Below are 21,255 nucleotides of genomic sequence, written 5' to 3'. Positions count from 1 at the left end.
CCTCTTGCTCTTGTGAATGACTGGGTTCGAACTGGGTCTCCTGCATGTCAAAATCCTGTGTTAGCCCACTTGGAGAAAGCCCACAGAGATGAGTTCAGGAAGCTGACGCAAGTCTCCAGCAAGTTTCATCGAAACCTCCTCGTTTCACATTTCACACCCCCTTTGACCTCGTACTCCGAGATCACGGCACCAATCTAACTGACTGGGTTCAAAATCAGGCCTTACCGCTCAACAACAACAACACTCTCTGTGGCAAATGGAAAGCTCTGTGCACCCCATGAATGGTGGATTGGTGATCCATCCATGTGATGAGTCGTCTTGCAATTACCTGACTGATTCCCGCTTGTAGCGAACCCTTCATGTAAGCTTGCGGGGTCAGGACCAGGTGCGAGGAGGCTATGTGATGGACAACCTTGGCTGCAGATGTGTTCATTTAACTGATGGGGCTCTAACCCAGGTCTCTTGTGCACCAGACAATGCCGCTTTTCAGGTCTCAGACAAGTTTCTCTCCAACGAGCCTGGTCACCAAACCACCTGTGTTACACTTCATTCCCCTTTGACCTCCTTCTTGAAGAGACCCGTCCAAGACACGGGACCGATGCCTGGGCTTTAGCTCAACAGGCTAACACAGTCTTAACCCAGTCAGTCACGTTAACCTTATAACGACTGCGCTTGCCGGAGACTTGAAAACAAGGAGCGGACTAGGACCGAAAACCGGCCCTGGCATTTCTAGCACACCGGCCCCTTCTTTCCCCTGAGGCACCCACAATGGCCCATTCTTTCCCTAGAGGCCCCCATTATTAGCCAGAGACTGATCATTTTGAGCAAGAAAACCAAAGTTTAAAATGGACGAGCCCATCTGGCATTAGCTCGAAATGCCAGATAACCAGTCAGCCCCTGCTTAAAAGAAATGTCTAAACAGGTCTCAGGCAAGGTTCTCATCACGTAATCATGGATCACCAAACCAGGCGAGTAACTTTGCTGGATCTTCGAAGACTTGTGTTGTTGCAGCATTATTTTTTAAATAGCACGATGGGTTTGTGTTAAGACCCGCGTTCGAGTCTCCATATGAGCTGGATCAGGGGAAGCGTGACTTCTTTTTAAAGCGGTTCCACTGGACCTACAGTTGCTCCGGTTCAACTGCCGGGGTCACTGTGGAGTGATTTTGAAGGGGGGTGAATGAAGCAGATGAAGCTCTTTTTTTGAAACTCACTCATCAGCGTTAAGCGTTGCTCCTCGAGCAATTTGAAAAAGGCTTTTTTTTTTTTTTTTTCAATAGCGGAGTGGGCTGGAATGCTTCAGGTGTCAGCGGTCATGTGTGTTTGCGAGGCAAAGGTTCCGAGTTGTAGTCTCTGGATGAGCTGAATCAGGGGGAAGCGGTACTCATTAAGCAAGCAGCAGCGTGTCGTCCTTTTCCTGAACTTATCCCTGTATTGAAACTGAATATGTACATATTGAACTTGAATATTCAATTAAATCATGGAATACAACTTTGATTTATGAATTCAACGATACAATTTGCAAATAAAAAAAACTAATTCTATATCCTAATTCAAAATGATGAAATGTGAATACAATTTCGGTTGGCACGGAAGTCGCTCCGTTGTAGTGTCCATTTTTTTTTTTACCATCTCCCACAAAAGGCTGATGTCTGAATGGGAGTAATCCGTGTGTGTGTGTGGCTGAGGTTAGACTGCTCATTAAAGGCCGAGTGCAGGATTTTGGCATTGAAGCCCTTTATCTACTTACCCAGAGTCAGATCTCATGGATACCATTTTCATTGGCTCGCGAATCTACCTCGTAACTTCCTCCATACTGGAATCAGAGACATTCAAATGGTATTAATGAGTTCATCGGACTCTGGGGAAGTAGACAGATAAAACCGTGCACTTATCCCTTTAAGAAAAACCTGTCTGATTCATGACCTTTCAGTCCTTTATTGGAGGCATTTGTCTTTGTAATGACCTCCTTGACCATTGGACCGAGTCACTTTAAAAGAAGACATTTAATCTCTGTGATGAATTTGCACATCTAGTCTTTTAGTTTACTTGTATTTGCATAGCCGTATGTACTGTTGTTTTTCTAATGATTTATTATCAGCTGTTTCTGATTGACTTGTGATGTTCTCTCTGCAGCCGGAGACGACGCGGGAGGAGCCCAGGTGGTCGGGCTCGGCGGCGGCCAATCGGACGAGAACGAGGAAGTGATGCGCGCCCTGCTCATCCATGAGAAGAGGAGCGGTGCCGGGCCGGCAGGAGGCGGAGCCGTAGCGACAGGAGGCGGAGCCATAGCGGCAGCCAGGGGCAGCGACTCGGAGAGCGACACCAGCGAATCAGACGAGGACTCTCCCACGGCTCCGCCGCCTGTGGCAGCGGCCCAGCGGCGGCCGACGGGCATGGAGATGGAGGAGGAGGAAGAGGATGATGACGAGTTTGAGGAGGTGGGGGCCGATGAGTCCATGGTGATGGTGGGGGGGCGGTCGTTCTCCTATCGGGAGGTGAGCCAGAGGCCAGAGCTAGTGGAGAAGATGAGCTCTCAGGAGAAAGAGGCCTACATCGAGATGGGACAGAACATCTTCCAGGAGATGTACTTCTGACTGAAAACACACAGACACTCATGTACACAGCCTCTCTCTCTCTCTCTCTCTCTCTCTCTCTCTCTCTCTCTCTCTCTCTCTCTCTCTCTCTCTCTCTCTCTCTCTCTCTCTCTCTCTCTCTCTCTCTCGCTCTCTGTCGTGTCTCCTTCACCCTCTCGTCTTCTCCCCTCGAAGAGGGAAAACAAGATGTCACTCTAGTTCCAATTCTGTTCTAGAGACCAGACTGCCTATTGCCATGACAGGTGTATTAGCGGTGTGTTCGTCTGGCAAGTCAGTCAGACTCGGCTCCACCAGTCAGTGTTTCCTCCCAGTATTACAGAAGCTGAATGTTACAGCACACTCCTCTAGTGTTGCTCTGTAACCACAGCATGATGCCTAGTGAAGACACACACACTGCCTCCCCTCTCATCCTGTCTCTACCTCCTGTACCCATTACTAAACAGGAACAGAGTTGAAGATCTGGGAACCTGTCCAGGAAAACAAGTCACACGCACACACAGTTGCCAACCAGTTCATTAGACCACAGTAGACCACGCCGCTCCTCTTCTCTCCCAGTGCTCCTCCAACCTTATGGCTCTCGGTCTCCACACTCTGTGAATTCTTTACTGTTCTCAGGGCGAGCTGTTTATTATTCATTTCTCTTCTCCTCGCCCCTCTCTCTCGTTTTCCGTCTACCCACACACCCTCTTTATTTTCATCCGATTGAGATGCTTTTTTGGGGGGGGGGGCTCCCTCCACAGGGAAAGAGACAACTCTGGAGCGAATAATACTGGCTTTGATGTTACCGCGGTAACCCCCGGGATGGGGTGACCTGCTCAAACGCGGAGGCACCTCCCATAGCGAGGCCTTTAGCGGTGGCGTGGGGATGACATTTGCAGAGCATGTGGCTTTTTCCCTCCAAAATGTGACCGTATATGACAGTGTCTCTGTCGCTGTGTGAGACACAGTACCACTCCAACCTTCAACTCTCTGCTTCTGATGAATTTTTCACTGTTTTATTTTTTAACAGAGCAGTATTTACCTGTTAGGGAAGAACTACCATATACTGTGTAAAGAGATTGAGAAGAAAACAATGGTAATTCAATGTTTTCTTTTAAAGAGAGGGTATCCTTATTGAATTCTATGCTGGCAAAGGGGCCAAGACTGTCTAATTTTCATTTTTTGGCTAAACATGAACATGGACTATGTTAAATTTCTCTTTGCTTTTCTTTACTATGGTTTTGACCTTTGCCCTTTTGAGATGTACCACCTCCCCACCACTAGGCTCCGCCACATCTTTAGTTGAGCCTGTCAATGAAGAGCCACTTGCCTAACGTTTTAAGTTCATTGATTTGTAAAGGTACAACATTAAAGCAGATTATACTTTTGAGGATTACAGTGAAGTATTTCTTTGTCATTATTGGTCCATTTGATCTTGCTTGGATACATTCCATTACAGGTTTGGTTGTCTTCTTATTTCTCCTCGTAGAGACATTGCCGCTACCTCATCAACAGAGTAGTTTCTCTTCAGCTTTCAAAAGTGAGCTTGCTTATGGGGCTGTCGAACCTGGCCAAATGGCTTAGGGAGAACCTGCCAGTTTGCATTAGTTCAAATGTCGACAGTGGAGTTTAGACGAGGTGAAGTGCTATCCCCGAGGTCTGGCGAAGAGATGGGCACACACACACACACACTTCCCTTGCATCTTCAGGCCAATTAAATTAGTAGAAAAACAAGCGGAGCTTCTCAGGGGCTTCCATATCGTATAGCAGCGTAGCTTTAACCTGTCCTATCAGATCTGTGGTCCTGAAGCAGGCCAGGAGAAGAAGCTATTTAAAAGGGCACATTCTGTTTGTCATGCTGCTAATTGCTCATGCTAACTCCTGAAATGCTTTAGAGAAATATGTTTCATCTAGATAAACTGTATCCAACCTTACCTACAGGAATGTATGTATCCAACCTTCTCGGACCTTCAGAAGAGCAGAGTAAGGATGAATGTATATTTGCACAACCGTGCCATACCTTACTGTTGACTTTTTACATAAACCTACGGTAGAGAGGTCTCTGGGTAAAGAGGGAGATGAGAGGATGGCCACCCGCAGTGCACCGCCTCAAAGGTCAGGATGAAACACGACCCCTAGCTCATTAAACTCACCTGGCCTCCATGCAGCCCTTTGGAAGTCTCAATTAAAACCAACTGCATAGCCACACACAGACCATTGATCTGTCATGGAGGGGGGTGGGTTGGGGAGTGTGGCTGTCGTGGAGAGGGGTGGAGTGAGGGGCAAACCAGCCCCTTTACAGGGTCTCTTCTCAGATCTGCCACATCCCAGTGTATTGTGGGGGGGCTTGGTCTGGAGCTGGGGGTCCCTGTTGGTGCAGTAGAGAGGGAATTATTGAACAGGTAAGGGATTAAGGTTGGCACCCCTGGTTGACTGGGGAGGAAGCTCATGGGGTTATGGTGGGGGTGTAGAGTGTCTCTGGTGTGGTTCGTAATGATTGATGCTCAGGATGGATGCCGGGGGAGATTACATGCAAGTTGACGTTTACCGTCGTGAGTCTTGTCCTGGAGACAGAGCTGAATGATTTCCCTTTGGGGCTATATTGTAAAAAATCAAATAGCTTTTTGGCCTTGATTTAAGGTTAGGGTTAGGATATGGGTTAAGCAGCGTGGTTAGGCTTAAACTCCAGTTTTTCTGACTTGGTGGCTGTGCCAGCTAGTGACCTCTCTGTAGAGCTGCCTCCAGAACAAGATTCATGACAAATAACGCTAACCTGCAGATTACATAGTGATTGATTTGAAGGTTCTGTCATCATTTATCTGATGATCTGGTCTCGAAGAAGATTCATGTTCAACCCTGTCTGTGCCTGTCTGTCTGTCTGTCTCTGCGTACCGAACAGTCTGTCTGTCTGCCTCCTTTGCCCTCCATCTTCTTATGGCTCATCAGCCTGGTAAGTACTGTAGTATGGTAAGACCTAGCAGTGTCTCAACCCCATGGGACGCTGGAGATTGGTTGCACTGCAGATCGGCTTTCCAGTCCAGTTAGTGGCCAGTGAATTAGTCAATTCTGAAGTACGGAGCCAAGATGCAATAGCGAAACAGTTCCTATTTTATTGCATGCTTATGCATGTCAGTAGGCTGGCTATATGGCAACAGAAGCCTCGCATACATATTGAAATAGTCAATGAGGAAGTTCTCTGAATGTTCTGAGGAAGTTCAGTGTTGGCTTTGATGCATTGTGTGACAATGCAGGGAAGCATAGCAGGTAGCGTACCGCGTTTATTGAGGCGAGTGAATGAACCTTAGCGGTTCCTTTCTGAATCTAGTCTGACATTCAGTCAGATGCGGGCTCATTCGACAGTGACTAAATACATTGAGTAGTTGAAATACAAAGCCCTGACATTTGAAATGAGTACAGGCTGTATAGCAATTCAATTTCTGAAATCCGATCACCGTGTTTTAATCTTAAATTGACTTCTGTGCATATTTTCTATTCTGATCTGTTACCTTTCCACTCACTCATCTCCTGTTGCCTTCTCCATCTCGCTCAATCTATCGTACCCTTCCCTCTTCCTCCCTCCCTCTCTCTTCCTTTTCTCTGATTGACAGAGGGTTTGCGGTGAGAGAAAGCAGATGGAGGGAGGTTTGAGTGAGAGCAGCTGCACTCCTCTATCCACTCTCTACCCACTAATTTCTCATCTCCTTCTCTCCTTCTCTGAGAGCTCATCTATCTCATGGCAGATGTTGGTCATAATGAGAACGGGGCTGTGTGAATGAGATCGTTTTCTCCTCTCAGATCTCCATCCAAACTAGCAGATGCAGCGGGCCTCTCACTTAGGCACAGGTAATGGGAGGGGAGAGCAACACAGATGTGGACCACCTATTTCCTTTTTCCCCTGATCCCTCATTCATTTACCTTTTTTATAAATAATACTGTTTGCTTGTTTGTCCCTTCATCATTGCCTCCCATTATCCTGTCTTCTTCCTCTCTTCGTGTCACTCTTTCCCTCTTTCATATGCCTTCACTTTTTTCTGCATCCTCCTATCAACAGTGTCAGCGTGCATCTTTCTCTCTACTTTTAGTGCCAGCGTCTCTCTCTTTTCTCCTCGCCTCTCTTTCACGACAGAGCTCAACTTTCCCACAGGGCACGATCCCTGACTGCCAATCAAATGTCAGATTTCCACGTTTGACCTTCATTCCCCCGCCCCTAGCATGCCATTGTGCCAATCGATTCCTCAAGACCTCTCGGCAGAGAGAGAGACTGTTTGGGAAAACGAGTACAGAGAGAGAGAGAGGGAGGAGAACCTGCTACGATGTGGGCGCTCGATATCAATTGTGACCCTCCCATATTTGTTTTTGTACCAGAAGCAATGATGTGGTCTATACCTGTCCCAACAAACACACGCTAAGCTATCTCCAATCAAGACGTTCCACACATAACATCTGTCCTCATTTCAAAACCATTAACCTTCTCAGGATGTGGACCCCTGGACACGCACGCACACACACACACACACACACCGCTGGGGAGATTGATCTCTATTTCGGTTGACGTGGACAAAGGTTAGAGATGGATCTCCTTAACTCAGGGGTAACAAAGGCACTTTGTCCCTCCCAGGGATCATTTTCTGTAAAAGGCAATTGTAAAGACTGCTGCTGCTCCTTGGCGAGACAACAAAGGTCACCCCTGATTACGTATGTTTGCACAGTGAAGCCTTTCACCTCCGATTCACACGGGCGCACTCGCTTCTATCCCAGTGTAGGCCACCTTTTCAAACGAAGCAACCTGAGCTGTTTTTTGGCTTTTATCACGACTGTACTGTTTTCTTTTCATGATCTTACCACTTAGCACCTTTTTTAAATTTCTGTTATTTTGGGTGATTTTTTTTCCCCCCCTGACTTTCCTATGTGAGAGAGCTCTGACCAAGATGTTTGTGTTACTTTTATTACCTGCAAATGAATTGCACTGAGCAAAAATGTCAAAGATTTTACTGAGGTGCAGTTCATATCAGGAAATGTAAATCAATTAAGCAGGCCCTAATCTGTTTATCACATGACTGGGAATACAGATATGCATCTTGTTAGTCACTGATTCCTTAAAAAAAAAAAAAGTAGGGGCGTAGATCAGAAAACCAGTCAGTATCTGGTGTAACCGCCATTTCCCTAATGCAGCTCAACACTTCTCCTTTGCATAGAATTGATCAGGCTGTTGATTATGGCCTGGGGTATGTTGTCCCACTCCTCTTCAATGGCTGTGCGAAGTTGCTGGATATTGGCGGACACTGGAACACGCCGATCCAGAGCATCCCAAACATGCTCAATGTGTGACATGTCTGGTGAGTATGCAGGCTATGGAAGAACTGAGACATTTTCAGCTTCCAGGAATTGAGTACAGATCCTTGCGATATCGAGCCTTGCATTATCATGCTGAAACAACATGAGGTGATGGCAGTGGATGAATGGAACGGCAATGGACCTCAGGATCTGGTCACGTTATCTCTGAATTCAAATTGCCATCGATAAAATGCAATTGTGTTCGTTGTCCGTAGCTCATGCCTGCCCGTACTTTAACCCCACTGCCACCATGGGGCACTCTGCACTCCGGGATCCGTCCATGAAGAGCACACTTTTCCAGCATGCAAGTGGCCATTGAAAGTGACCATTTGCCCACTGAAGTCAGTTATAACGCCGAACTGCAGTCCGGTCAAGACCCTGGACGACGAGCATGCAGATAAGTTTACCTGAGATGTTTTCCCTCAGGTGAAGAAGCCCAGATGTCGAGGTCCTGGGCTGGAGTGGTTACATGTGGTCTGCTGTTGTGAGACCGTTTGGACGTACAGACAAATTGTCTTAAACAACGTTGGAGGAGGCTTATGGTAGAGAAATGAACATTACATTCTCTGGCAACAGCTCTGGTGGACATTCCTGCAGTCAGCATGCCAAATCAAATCAAATCAAATTTATTTATATAGCCCTTCTTACATCAGCTGATATCTCAAAGTGCTGTACAGAAACTCAGCCTAAAACCCCAAACAGCAAGCAATGCAGGTGTAGAAGCACGGTGGCTAGGAAAAACTCCCTAGAAAGGCCAAAACCTAGGAAGAAACCTAGAGAGAAACCAGGCTATGTGGGGTGGCCAGTCCTCTTCTGGCTGTGCCGGGTGGAGATTATAACTGAACATGGCCAAGATGTTCAAATGTTCATAAATTACCAGCATGGTCGAATAATAATAAGGCAGAACAGTTGAAACTGGAGCAGCAGCACGGCCAGGTGGACTGGGGACAGCAAGAAGTCATCATGTCAGGTAGTCCTGGGGCATGGTCCTAGGGCTCAGGTCCTCCGAGAGAGAGAAAGAGAGAAGGAGAGAATTAGAGAACGCACACTTAGATTCACACAGGACACCGAATAGGACAGGAGAAGTACTCCAGATATAACAAACTGACCCTAGCCCCCGACACAAACTACTGCAGCATAAATACTGGAGGCTGAGACAGGAGGGGTCAGGAGACACTGTGGCCCCATCCGAGGACACCCCCGGACAGGGCCAAACAGGAAGGATATAACCCCACCCACTTTGCCAAAGCACAGCCCCCACACCACTAGAGGGATATCTTCAACCACCAACTTACCATCCTGAGACGAGGCTGAGTATAGCCCACAAAGACCTCCGCCACGGCACAACCCAAGGGGGGGGCGCCAACCCAGACAGGAAGACCACATCAGTGAATCAACCCACTCAGGTGACGCACCCCCTCCAGGGACGGCATGAGAGAGCCCCAGTAAGCCAGTGACTCAGCCCCTGTAATAGGGTTAGAGGCAGAGAATCCCAGTGGAAAGAGGGGAACCGGCCAGGCAGAGACAGCAAGGGCGGTTCGTTGCTCCAAAGCCTTTCCGTTCACCCTCCCACTCCTGGGCCAGACTACACTCAATCATATGACCCACTGAAGAGATGAGTCTTCAGTAGAGACTTAAAGGTTGAGACCGAGTTTGCGTCTCTGACATGGGTAGGCAGACCGTTCCATAAAAATGGAGCTCTATAGGAGAAAGCCCTGCCTCCAGCTGTTTGCTTAGAAATTCTAGGGACAATTAGGAGGCCTGCGTCTTGTGACCGTAGCGTACGTGTAGGTATGTACAGCAGGACCAAATCAGAGAGATAGGTAGGAGCAAGCCCATGTAATGCTTTGTAGGTTAGCAGTAAAACCTTGAAATCAGCCCTTGCTTTGACAGGAAGCCAGTGTAGAGAGGCTAGCACTGGAGTAATATGATCAAATTTTTTGGTTCTAGTCAGGATTCTAGCTGCCGTATTTAGCACTAACTGAAGTTTATTTAGTGCTTTATCCGGGTAGCCGGAAAGTAGAGCATTGCAGTAGTCTAACCTAGAAGTGACAAAAGCATGGATTAATTTTTCTGCTTCATTTTTGGACAGAAAGTTTCTGATTTTTGCAATGTTACGTAGATGGAAAAAAGCTGTCCTTGAAATGGTCTTGATATGTTCTTCAAAAGAGAGATCAGGGTCCAGAGTAACGCCGAGGTCCTTCACAGTTTTATTTGAGACGACTGTACAACCATTAAGATTAATTGTCAGATTCAACAGAAGATATTTTTGTTTCTTGGGACCTAGAACAAGCATCTCTGTTTTGTCCGAGTTTAAAAGTAGAAAGTTTGCAGCTATCCACTTCCTTATGTCTGAAACACATGCTTCTAGCAAGGGAAATTTTGGGGCTTTACCATGTTTCATTGAAATGTACAGCTGTGTCATCCGCATAGCAGTGAAAGTTAACATTATGTTTTGGAATAACATCCCCAAGAGGTAAAATATATAGTGAAAACAATAGTGGTCCTAAAACGGAACCTTGAGGAACACCGAAATTTACAGTTGATTTGTCAGAGGACAAACCATTCACAGAGACAAACTGATATCTTTCTGACAGATAAGATCTAAACCAATTGCACGCTGCCTCAAAACCTGAGACATCTGTGGCATTGTGTTGTGACAAAACTGCTCATTTTAGTGGCCTTTTATTGTCCCCAACACAACCTGTGTAATGACCATGCTGTTAAATCAGCTTCTTGATATGCCACACCTGTCAGGTGGATGGATTATCTTGGTAAATGAGAAATGTTCACTATCAGGGATATAAACAGATTTGTGCACATTTTCTGGGATCTTTTATTTCAGCTCATGAAACATAGGACCAACACTTTTTGCGTTTATATTTTTGTTCAGTGTACTTGAAAATACGCACACACACCATAGAGATTGTGTGTGTATCTCCTGCCTCACTTTGTTTTGAAGGAGAGATAGATGCAGCTGCTGAAATGAAGGGAGCTCCAGTGGAGATGACAGTGCTGCCTTCCTTAACTCTTTCACTGGTATTGATAGCTCACTTTCAAGCGTTTGATGTACAAGTGTGTGTTTGTGCATGTGGGTGTGTGTTTACGTGTGTGTGATCCCAGTTTGTGTGTGTGTTTCTCTCTATGTAACCACAGAAGCACTGTTTCACACCTCTTATGGTGTATAGTACAAGTTAATAGATTGTGAGTATTTAAAAAAGTGTGTGTGTGTGTGTGTCTACTTTCGAGGGTGTGAACTGTGTGTATGTTGTGTTACACATGTCTACGTGTGTGTCGAGCCTGGATCTTCTCTGGCGGTCACAGTGACACGTTGGCAGCATCTTGTCCCCTCCTCTCCGTTCCCCCTCATCTCCCTTCCTTTCTCTGCAAGTCCATGTTACTGCCTGGCTGTCTGAAGTACACTGCTGTTGTGCTGGTGAATCATGGCCTCTCTGCGGACTGACACACATGGCGAGGAGGCTGTCTGCTTATATGGATGCTACAGACATCCATATATGATTAACTGGGGATCATTTTAGTCCAGGGAGCAAGTTACATCAGCCTTAACCTAAGGATACAAAGTCCAGTAGACCCACTGTGCAGATGTGTGATATTAGCCACAGGTTCATGCACAATGTGTCTATCATTTAAATGTCTTCTATATATATATATATATATATATATATATATATATATGCCAGTGGAGGTTAGTGGTTTTGAAGACCCACTCTACTACCTCATCTAAACTCTAGTAGGGTACCTGGATGTCAGGACTACCTGACCACTGGCCTATGCCCTCCCTACCATACCCTCCTGTCCTCCCTACCATACCCTCCTGTCCTGTGGAAGGGGGATTAGGATGCATGATGAATCCAGAAGTATCCACATCCCCAGCAGGTGAGTCTGTCACTGGGATGGACACCAGGGTGAATGCTTACGGTCTTTAGAGTAAGATCCAGCCTCGAACTGATACAAGACGGATGTGTTGACAGATAATTGTTGTACAGAAGTGAATGGCTTAAGCATTCAATCAATCAATCAATCAATAACATTTATTTTACACCAGAAGTTGTCACAAAGTGCTTTACAGATACAGTGCCTTGCGAAAGTATTTGGCCCCCTTGAACTTTGCGACCTTTTGCCACATTTCAGGCTTCAAACAGAAAGATATAAAACTGTATTTTTTTGTGAAGAATCAACAACAAGTGGGACACAATCATGAAGTGAAACGACATTTATTGGATATTTCAAACTTTTTTAACAAATCAAAAACTGAAAAATTGGGCGTGCAAAATTATTCAGCCCCTTTACTTTCAGTGCAGCAAACTCTCTCCAGAAGTTCAGTGAGGATCTCTGAATGATCCAATGTTGACCTAAATGACTAATGATGATAAATACAATCCACCTGTGTGTAATCAAGTCTCCGTATAAATGCACCTGCACTGTGATAGTCTCAGAGGTCCGTCAAAAGCGCAGAGAGCATCATGAAGAACAAGGAACACACCAGGCAGGTCCGAGATACTGTTGTGAAGAAGTTTAAAGCCGGATTTGGATACAAAAAGATTTCCCAAGCTTTAAACATCCCAAGGAGCACTGTGCAAACGATAATATTGAAATGGAAGGAGTTTCAGACCACTGCAAATCTACCAAGACCTGGCCGTCCCTCTAAACTTTCAGCTCATACAAGGAGAAGACTGATCAGAGATGCAGCCAAGAGGCTCATGATCACTCTGGATGAACTGCAGAGATCTACAGCTGAGGTGGGAGACTCTGTCCATAGGACAACAATCAGTCGTATATTGCACAAATCTGGCCTTTATGGAAGAGTGGCAAGAAGAAAGCCATTTCTTAAAGATATCCATAAAAAGTGTTGTTTAAAGTTTGCCACAAGCCACCTGGGAGACACACCAAACATGTGGAAGAAGGTGCTCTGGTCAGATGAAACCAAAATTGAACTTTTTGGCAACAATGCAAAATGTTATGTTTGGCGTAAAAGCAACACAGCTGAACACACCATCCCCACTGTCAAACATGGTGGTGGCAGCATCATGGTTTGGGTCTGCTTTTCTTCAGCAGGGACAGGGAAGATGGTTAAAATTGATGGGAAGATGGATGGAGCCAAATACAGGACCATTCTGGAAGAAAACCTGATGGAGTCTGCAAAAGACCTGAGACTGGGACGGAGATTTGTCTTCCAACAAGACAATGATCCAAAACATAAAGCAAAATCTACAATGGAATGGTTCAAAAATAAACATATCCAGGTGTTAGAATGGCCAAGTCAAAGTCCAGACCTGAATCCAATCGAGAATCTGTGGAAAGAACTGAAAACTGCTGTTCACAAATGCTCTCCATCCAACCTCACTGAGCTCGAGCTGTTTTGCAAGGAGGAATGGGAAAAAATGTCAGTCTCTCGATGTGCAAAACTGATAGAGACATACCCCAAGCGACTTACAGCTGTAATCGCAGTAAAATGTGGCGCTACAAAGTATTAACTTAAGGGGGCTGAATAATTTTGCACGCCCAATTTTTCAGTTTTTGATTTGTTAAAAAAGTTTGAAATATCCAATAAATGTCGTTCCACTTCATGATTGTGTCCCACTTGTTGTTGATTCTTCACAAAAAAATACAGTTTTATATCTTTATGTTTGAAGCCTGAAATGTGGCAAAAGGTCGCAAAGTTCAAGGGGGCCGAATACTTTCGCAAGGCACTGTACCCATCCTAAAACATCAAAGAGCAAGACATGCAGATGCACAGTGGCTAGGCAAAACTCCTTGTAAAGCAGGAACCTAGGAAGAAACCAGGCATCTACAGGTATTTGTAGATGTTCTTGCTTTCCCCTTCTATTTTTCTTTTTCATTAGTCAACCAAGGATAAGTTGGTATTCTCCTACTAGTGAAGTATTGCAGAATTTTTCAAAATGTTTTGAAAAAGTTGAGCCAAAAGTAGTATTTTGGCTGACATTCTTTCAGAATTCCATGGTGACTCAAATGTGTCTCTTGAATTTAATGTCTTATTTGTACTTTTTCACCAGTCCTTCATATGTTACTTGACTTGGAGTCACTCACAGCTGCTGCCCCTCAAGTGGAAACACGAGGGAGAGAGGTATTGACATGAAGGCTGTAGACTAGAGGTGACCTACGGTTTTACATTTAGTCATTTGGCAGACTCTCTTATCCAGAGCAACTAGGGTTAAGTGCCTTGCTCAAGGGCGCATTGACAGATTTCACCTAGTCAGATCGGGGATTCAAACCAGCGATCTTTCAGTTACTGGCCTAACACCCGCCCTCGTAGAGGGTTAACCTTTGATTACTATATCCATCCTATCCCGCTAGGAATTGGGGTGTCGGTAGATTTCCGACATGACAGATGAGCTGCCAAGTGATACTCTTCCAGACATTGGATTTCCAGGTCACGTTCTATCGGAGGGATACAATCAGGTCAGCGCTATACAAGACAGTTTTATCTGCAACGTTCAGAAGGTCACGCCATCCTGAAAGCGATCCCCCGTTGGATCAGAGCGCAAGGGAAGGAAATGCTTTGTTAATTAACTCTCCATATCCCAATAAGGTATGCAACAAAGTGCTCAAATCAGGTCAAGCTTAGCCCTTTCTCATTTCATCATGAAACAATGTAAAATGCCATCATTAAAAAGCCTATCCTAATGAAAGACTGAAATAAATCTAGACGGTCTATGTCCATGGATCATGAATCACCAGACAGACTTCTGTCTACACCTGTTAATGAAACTGAAGCTAGGATCTCTAACCCTCCCTGTGTCTGTCTGTCTGAACTTGTCTCAGGACCTCTGCCTGCCTTGAACCTTGACAGAGAGAGAGACGCTATATTTAGCTCACAGTCGAGTTCTTCTTTGACAGCCTGCCTTGATATGTTACAAGGCATGGCGAATTCAACTCTCAGACGAAAAAGAACAAAAGTATAGGGGAGAAAAGAGAGCCATGCAATTCCAGGATAAGAGGAAGATGATGGATGGATAGATAGGTAATGATGGAGGAGAGAGATGGTATTGCCAAGCAGTGGAGGCTCCTCAGAGGAGGAAGGGGAGGACCATCCACCTCAGTGAATTTCAGAAAAATAAAAATAGTGAAACATTTAAAAAGTTATCCTTTTTAGACAAAACTACTAAATATATTATATTCACGTCACCAAATAATTGATTAAAACACACTGTTTTGCAATGAAGGTCTACAGTAGCCTCAACAGCACTCTGTAGGGTAGAACCATGGTGTAGCCTTCTTCTGGGTACATTGACTTCAATATAAAACCCAGGAGGCTCGTGGTTCTCACCCCCTTCCATAGACTTACACAGTAATTATGACAACTTCCGGTGGATGTCCTCCAACCTATCAGAGCTCTTGCAGCATGAACTGACATGTTGTCCCACCAATCAAAGTGTCAGAGAATTAATCTAGTACTGAAAGCAGAAGCTACAGCTGGCTCGCACAAAATGTGTTGGACTAGTGATTACACCCTAGATCAGCTAGATGCAGGCAAGATGGTGCAAGACGGTATTGAATGTGTCACAGTCTGTCACCTTACTTTTGATTACTCAAAATTCTCTCTACCTGTGCACCTACGTTGTAAACTTACATTCATAGGCTAGGTTGTAGCAACCTCATGATGGGTATAGGGAAAATATCGATGTTACATTGGGCTGGGTGACTGGAATATGAGTGACAGTCATCCAATATGCTATAATAGAAATAAGACCATGCTCATAAAAAATAAACATTATCCCTCGTTTTAAACGGCACAGACCGCCATTGTTGTCAAGGTGTAATAATCTACAAGCCTCTATCTGTGTGATGTTTGTTTTATCTGTACTGGGCTTAACAATTTAAACTTCTTCCACCAACAAAAATACTTTGACAGCTAATCTTGAAATTTCCAATGAGTCTGTGTGGTTGACGTAGGGTCTTGTTTGTTTGTACCTTGCCAGACACGCAACGAGGAGCCTGCCTGCCACTGTCTCCTGGCCAAATGAGCACAGGGCCTCATCAGAAAACGAACAATTAATTTGTGTCTGACTCAGTCATTCTCCTAGTGTTTCTCATTAGGATAGCAGATATCTCGATGGCTGCATTTACACAGGCGGCCCAATTGTTTTTTTTTCTTCCCCTAATTGGTCTTTTGACCAATCAGATCAGGTCTGAAAAAGAGCTGATGTGAAAGATCTGATGTGATTGGTCAATAGACCAATTAGTGTAAAAATATTGGAATTGTGTGAACGCATCCATATAGCTTTGTTGCATTAGCCACAGGGTATTTTTTTTCTGGCTGGTTATAGTCAAAGACCAATCGTTGTATGATTGCGCTGTGAACACAGTCATCTTCACAGCCTAAACAATATAAGAGGTTAGTGTTTGAGCATGTCCTCGGCATGGTCCTCTCTGATGAAGTCTTGTTTTGAAGGTGTGAGCTTTTATCATTCCTTCCTCGTTAAGCTAAATCGATGTCCTGGTGATGTCAATTAGGGGTTTGCGGCTAGAAAAAAGTAACACGTAATTAGTTTTGAAGTTTGACTTAATCTCAGTCTCTACAAGTTCCTGTATACTTTATGATGCACCATGCATCCGAACAGCTACTTCTAACATGAAGTCTTGTAGCTTGCGTTGCACCGGAGTCTAGGTCCAAAAGGCTCCTTAACAGCTTCTACCCCCAAGCCATAAGACTGTTGAACAGTTAATCAAATGGCCACCCATTGACCCCCCCCCCCCCCCCCTTTGTTTCTTCCGCTGCTGTTACTCGCTAACCTGTAACCCTGCACATTGAATCTGCACCGGTACCCCTGTACATAGCCTCGTTATTTTGTGTTACTTTCTTTTTTACTTTAGTTAGTAAATATTTTCTTAACACTTATTTTTCTTAACTGCATTGTTGGTTAAGGGCTTGTAAAAGTAAGCATTTCACATTAAGGTTTACACCTGTTGTATTCGACGCATGTGACAAATATTTATTTAGATTTTATTTGAACCGCACACCCTTATCTTTATAGCAATACCTCACATGAATCCATACACAGTTAGGGCTGACATTCACATTCACATGAACCCATAAACACATTCACCTATACCATGCTTCTCCCTTCTCCTATCCCCTCTACAGGTCCCCTCCTCTGGGCGAGGGCTGCGCAGCTCCTCCCTGCTTATCTGTGGATGACTAGAGCCAAAGTCAGACTGGTGGGAAATGACAGGAGACCGTCTGGAGACCCTTCCCAGGGGCTCTGCCACATGGCTGCTCCCTGGGACCCCAGGGACAGAACACTGCTGGCAGGAACACCACCATCCGCCCACTATGAAGGCAGACATGGCTATTAGCAGATCTCATCATCATTACCAGGAGTAGTAATGTAGGGTCAAGGTTCAGTATGTAAAACTGAAAAAAACAACAACACTTTGTTAAAAAGCAGTTTCAACGCTAACTAGCACATTAAAAGAAATTATATAAATGATTACATTTTTTTGGTTTGATATACAATGTGAGTATTTGAGGTCTGAGTAGCTAAACAGCCAATAAGGTTACGATGAATTAGATGTGGAAATTAGGAGTATTGGATTTGATTGGACAGGTGTCGTATGTAATCAATCAATTAAATCACCAGCTGCCCATCCAGAACAATCAATGAAAAGATCAATGAATCAAGACCCTGTATCAACATCAAACAAGATAAATAATGTCCTTGTACTATGAAGTAACTGTGTGTTTGAGAAACAGAAGACATTCAACTGTAGAAGATCTTATCTCACCCCCCCAAAAAATCGTAATTATTTTTTAAATTTTACTTTGAGCCCTTTTCTGTGGTATCCAATTGGTAGTTACAGTCTTGCCTCATCGCTGCAACTCCTGTACAGACTCTGGAGAGGCGTACATCCTCCGAAACACTGGAAACCAGCCGCACCAATGGGTCAGAGGAAACACTGTGCACCTGGCGACCGTGTCAGCATGCACTGCGCCCACTCCACCACAGGAATTGTTAGTGCGCGATGGAACAAGTACATCCCTGCCGGCCAAGCGTTCCCCTAACCCGGACGACGCTGGGCCAGTTGTGCGCCGCCCCGTGGGTCTCCTGGTCACGGCCAGCTGCGACAGAGCCTGGACTCGAACCCAGAATCTCTAGTGGCACAGCGAGCACTGCCTTAGACCGCTGCGCCACTCGGGAGGTCCTTTATCACACCATTCTAACCTGAAGGGACTAGTGGGATCCAGTGGTAAGCAGACGTTGATTAAGAGTGAGGTTGAAAGTTTCGAGTTTAAACCGTAGTTAAATGATGTCAGTCCAGGACCGACGGGGGACAGGCAATACCAAACGGACAAGTCAGGGTCTCTCTCTCTACCCCTCGTCACTGATCACCTCCATCACATGCGTGTGTATCACGTCACATCAGATTTATGAAACGTATGTGCATGAGGATAGACTGTATCCTGATTTATGACATGCGTGTGTGTGTGATGACACGGTCATCATACATCATGGCTGAACGGTCACTGACCTCCAGTTGACATGAGGTAAAGGACAGCCCATGTTGTGGTAAGGGTAGTGGTTTCATCCCACTCGGATATCATTATGATGTGGATACTTGGTTAGCTCATAGAGGACAAGGAAGTTGAATGTTGACTCGTGTTAATAGTGGTAGGTGTTATGATATACTGTATAATACACCATTTTGCAGGTATGTCTATTGAAAAGAAATTTAGTTATTCTTTTTACATGTGGGTGGCCCTAGCAGGAATTGAACCCACAACATTTGCTATTGCAAGTGCCATGCGCTACAGACTGAGCCACACAGGACCAGTAGGGTAGAGTTTGGTAAATTGAGCCAAAAGGTTAGTTGAGACACCCCTTATTTCTAGGAAACAATACACAAAATGAATCATGTGACTAAATATTTAGGAAGAGGTCTGTGAAGGAAGATACCACATGGAAAAAAGTGGTAAGCAAGTCAAATTAATTTATAGCGTTATTGGTTTTATGACGCTTGTATCTAGACCAAAGTAAATAGTGTTAAGATTGTTTTATACATCAGTTGGGATTTCTATAAGCTCCACGATGAGGTCCTAAACTTAGCATGAAATTGCATGACACTGAAGAGGTCATGAAATAGAAAAGGAGCATGTACAGTTGAAGTCGGAAGTTTACATACACCTTAGCCAAATCCATTTAAACTCAGTTTTTCACAATTCCTGACATTTAATCCACTTTATTTTTTTAATCCAAACATAACAATGGCCATTAGGGCCAAACAATTCTATTTTTGTGTCATCAGACCAGAGGACATTTCTCCAAAAAGTATGATCTTTGTCCCCATGTGCAGTTGCAAACCGTAGTCTGGCTTTTTTATGGTGGTTTTGGAGCAGTGGCTTCTTCCTTGCTGAGCGGCCTTTCAGGTAATGTCGAAATAGGACTAATTTTATTGTGGATATAGATACTTTTGTACCTGTTTCCTCCAGCATCTTCACAAGTTCCTTTGCTGTTGTTCTGAGATTGATTTGCACTTTTCGCACCAAAGTACGTTCATCTCTAGGAGACAGAATGCATCTCCTTCCTGAGCGGTATGACGGCTGAGTGGTCCCATGGTGTTTATACTTGCGTACTATTGTTTGTACAGATGAACGTGGTACCTTCAGTCATTTGGAAATTGCTCCCAAGGATGAACGAGACTTGTGGAGGTCTACAATATTTTATTCTGAGATCTTGGCTGATTTCTTTTGATTTCCCCATGATGTCAAGCAAAGAGGCACTGAGTGTAGCTCCCTTCAGTAACCACGAGCACAACCGTTCCTTGATTTTAACTGGCGGCTTTATTCTGTAGTTTTAGTCAGAATTATCACCTTCCGTGAGAACTATAAAGTAAATGAAAAATACAGTTAAGCACACTCTTACAACCTTATCTTACGAGTGACTTATTAGCTTGGTATAACTCTGAAGTGCTTACATACATAACAGTTTAACCGGCATTATAATGGGTTCAGATTAAACACATGAATAAAGGAAAAAATACCTCATTGGCTGCTTATTACAGAAGGGAGGAAATCAAACTTCACACTTATTATTCCTGCCGTGAATTCACACTTCATCCTAACATACACTCTTCAACCTTTATGAACTACACCCGATGACATGAAAACTTAGCTAACGCAGCGCAGGATTGCCTTCCCTCCAAAAGTGTGTTGCTACGATAAGGATCCCCGTTACAACAGTATTAGCTACGTAGTTCCGCTTGTATTATCATTTCCCCCGCACAGCGGACACGTAAACAATTCAAACAAAAGACAACGACATAACCTGTAAGTCTAACTGTCAGTTACACTCCCACCAATCACCTGTGATTTCTGTGAAAGGGGTCTGCAGGTTTCTTGATCGGCTTCCAGGAGGGTGACTGTCTTATGGATGGGCCTCTCCAGATAGGTGGGTTTGGTGATGCGTTTACCTCTCTCATCTAGGGTTGAGTTGATCAGGGCTGATCAGTAACTTGAATCTTCTCACCCGGCCATCCTGTCCCGGGTACACTTCTGTAACCTTTGCCAATTTCCACTGGTTGCGTGGTGCAGTATCATCTTGCAAGATGACAATGTCATTAATCCTTGCGTTTCTTCTGTCTTTATTCCATTTCTGTCAGTGTTGATTGTTCTGAGGTATGAGCACTCTCCATAACATGAGGTACTAGCGTCGGAGAAGTGATGGAGCTCATAACTCTGCACCTCCTTGAAACTTGATGGCAAGTAGCCTTGTTGGATCCTTACTTCAGACAAGTTTAGTAGACCTTGGAGCCAGAATTCCCACTGGGAACGTAGGTCATCTGGAAGGGGGTCATCCCAGTCGATTTTGTCACGACACATCCGCTGCAAGATCTGCTTCCCTGCCAGGACAAAGGGTGCCACAAACCCAAGCGGATCATATACAGAGGATACTGTAGACAACACTCCTCTTCTTGTGATTGGGCGTTCCTTGACAACTACTCTAAACTGGAACTCGTCTGATGCGACACACCCCAGTATACCAAGCGCTCTCTCCATGTGTGGTTCACCCAGAGCCATATCCAGGTCTTTGGCACCCTCGGCACATTCTTCCTTGGGAATTGTGGCTATAACTTCCTTGCTGTTAGAGATAAACTTGTGCAACCGAAGTTTGCCGATGCTGCAAAGCTCTCTTGCTTCTTTCACCAGCTGGGCCGCTTCAGCTTCAGACGATACGCTCGTCAACCCATCATCAACATAAAAGTTCCTTTCTATGAACTGGATAGACTTCTAGCTGAAGCTTCCTCGTCCTTCGGCAGCAAGATGTTTGAGACCAAAGTTGGCGCATCCAGGAGATGAAGCTGCGCCG

The 21,255-nt window shown here is 44.8% G+C and overlaps 1 protein-coding gene across 1 annotated transcript in view; it reads left to right on the top strand.

The window, feature by feature from the left end:
• gtf2e1 (general transcription factor IIE, polypeptide 1, alpha) overlaps positions 1-3,973 on the top strand; it is a 45,598-nt gene extending 41,625 nt beyond the window's left edge. The window contains exon 4 of the mRNA XM_036958795.1: positions 2,136-3,973. Within this exon, the coding sequence (XP_036814690.1) occupies positions 2,136-2,596 (461 nt within the window). The 3' untranslated portion in view covers positions 2,597-3,973. The remainder of the gene's footprint in view (positions 1-2,135) is intronic.
• Positions 3,974-21,255: the final 17,282 nt, after the last annotated feature.

This window comes from Oncorhynchus mykiss, chromosome 22, assembly GCF_013265735.2.
Source record: "Oncorhynchus mykiss isolate Arlee chromosome 22, USDA_OmykA_1.1, whole genome shotgun sequence".
Classification (NCBI taxonomy): domain Eukaryota; kingdom Metazoa; phylum Chordata; class Actinopteri; order Salmoniformes; family Salmonidae; genus Oncorhynchus; species Oncorhynchus mykiss.
Note: the sequence above shows the minus strand (reverse complement) of the source record. Positions and strands in the feature narration are given on the sequence as shown.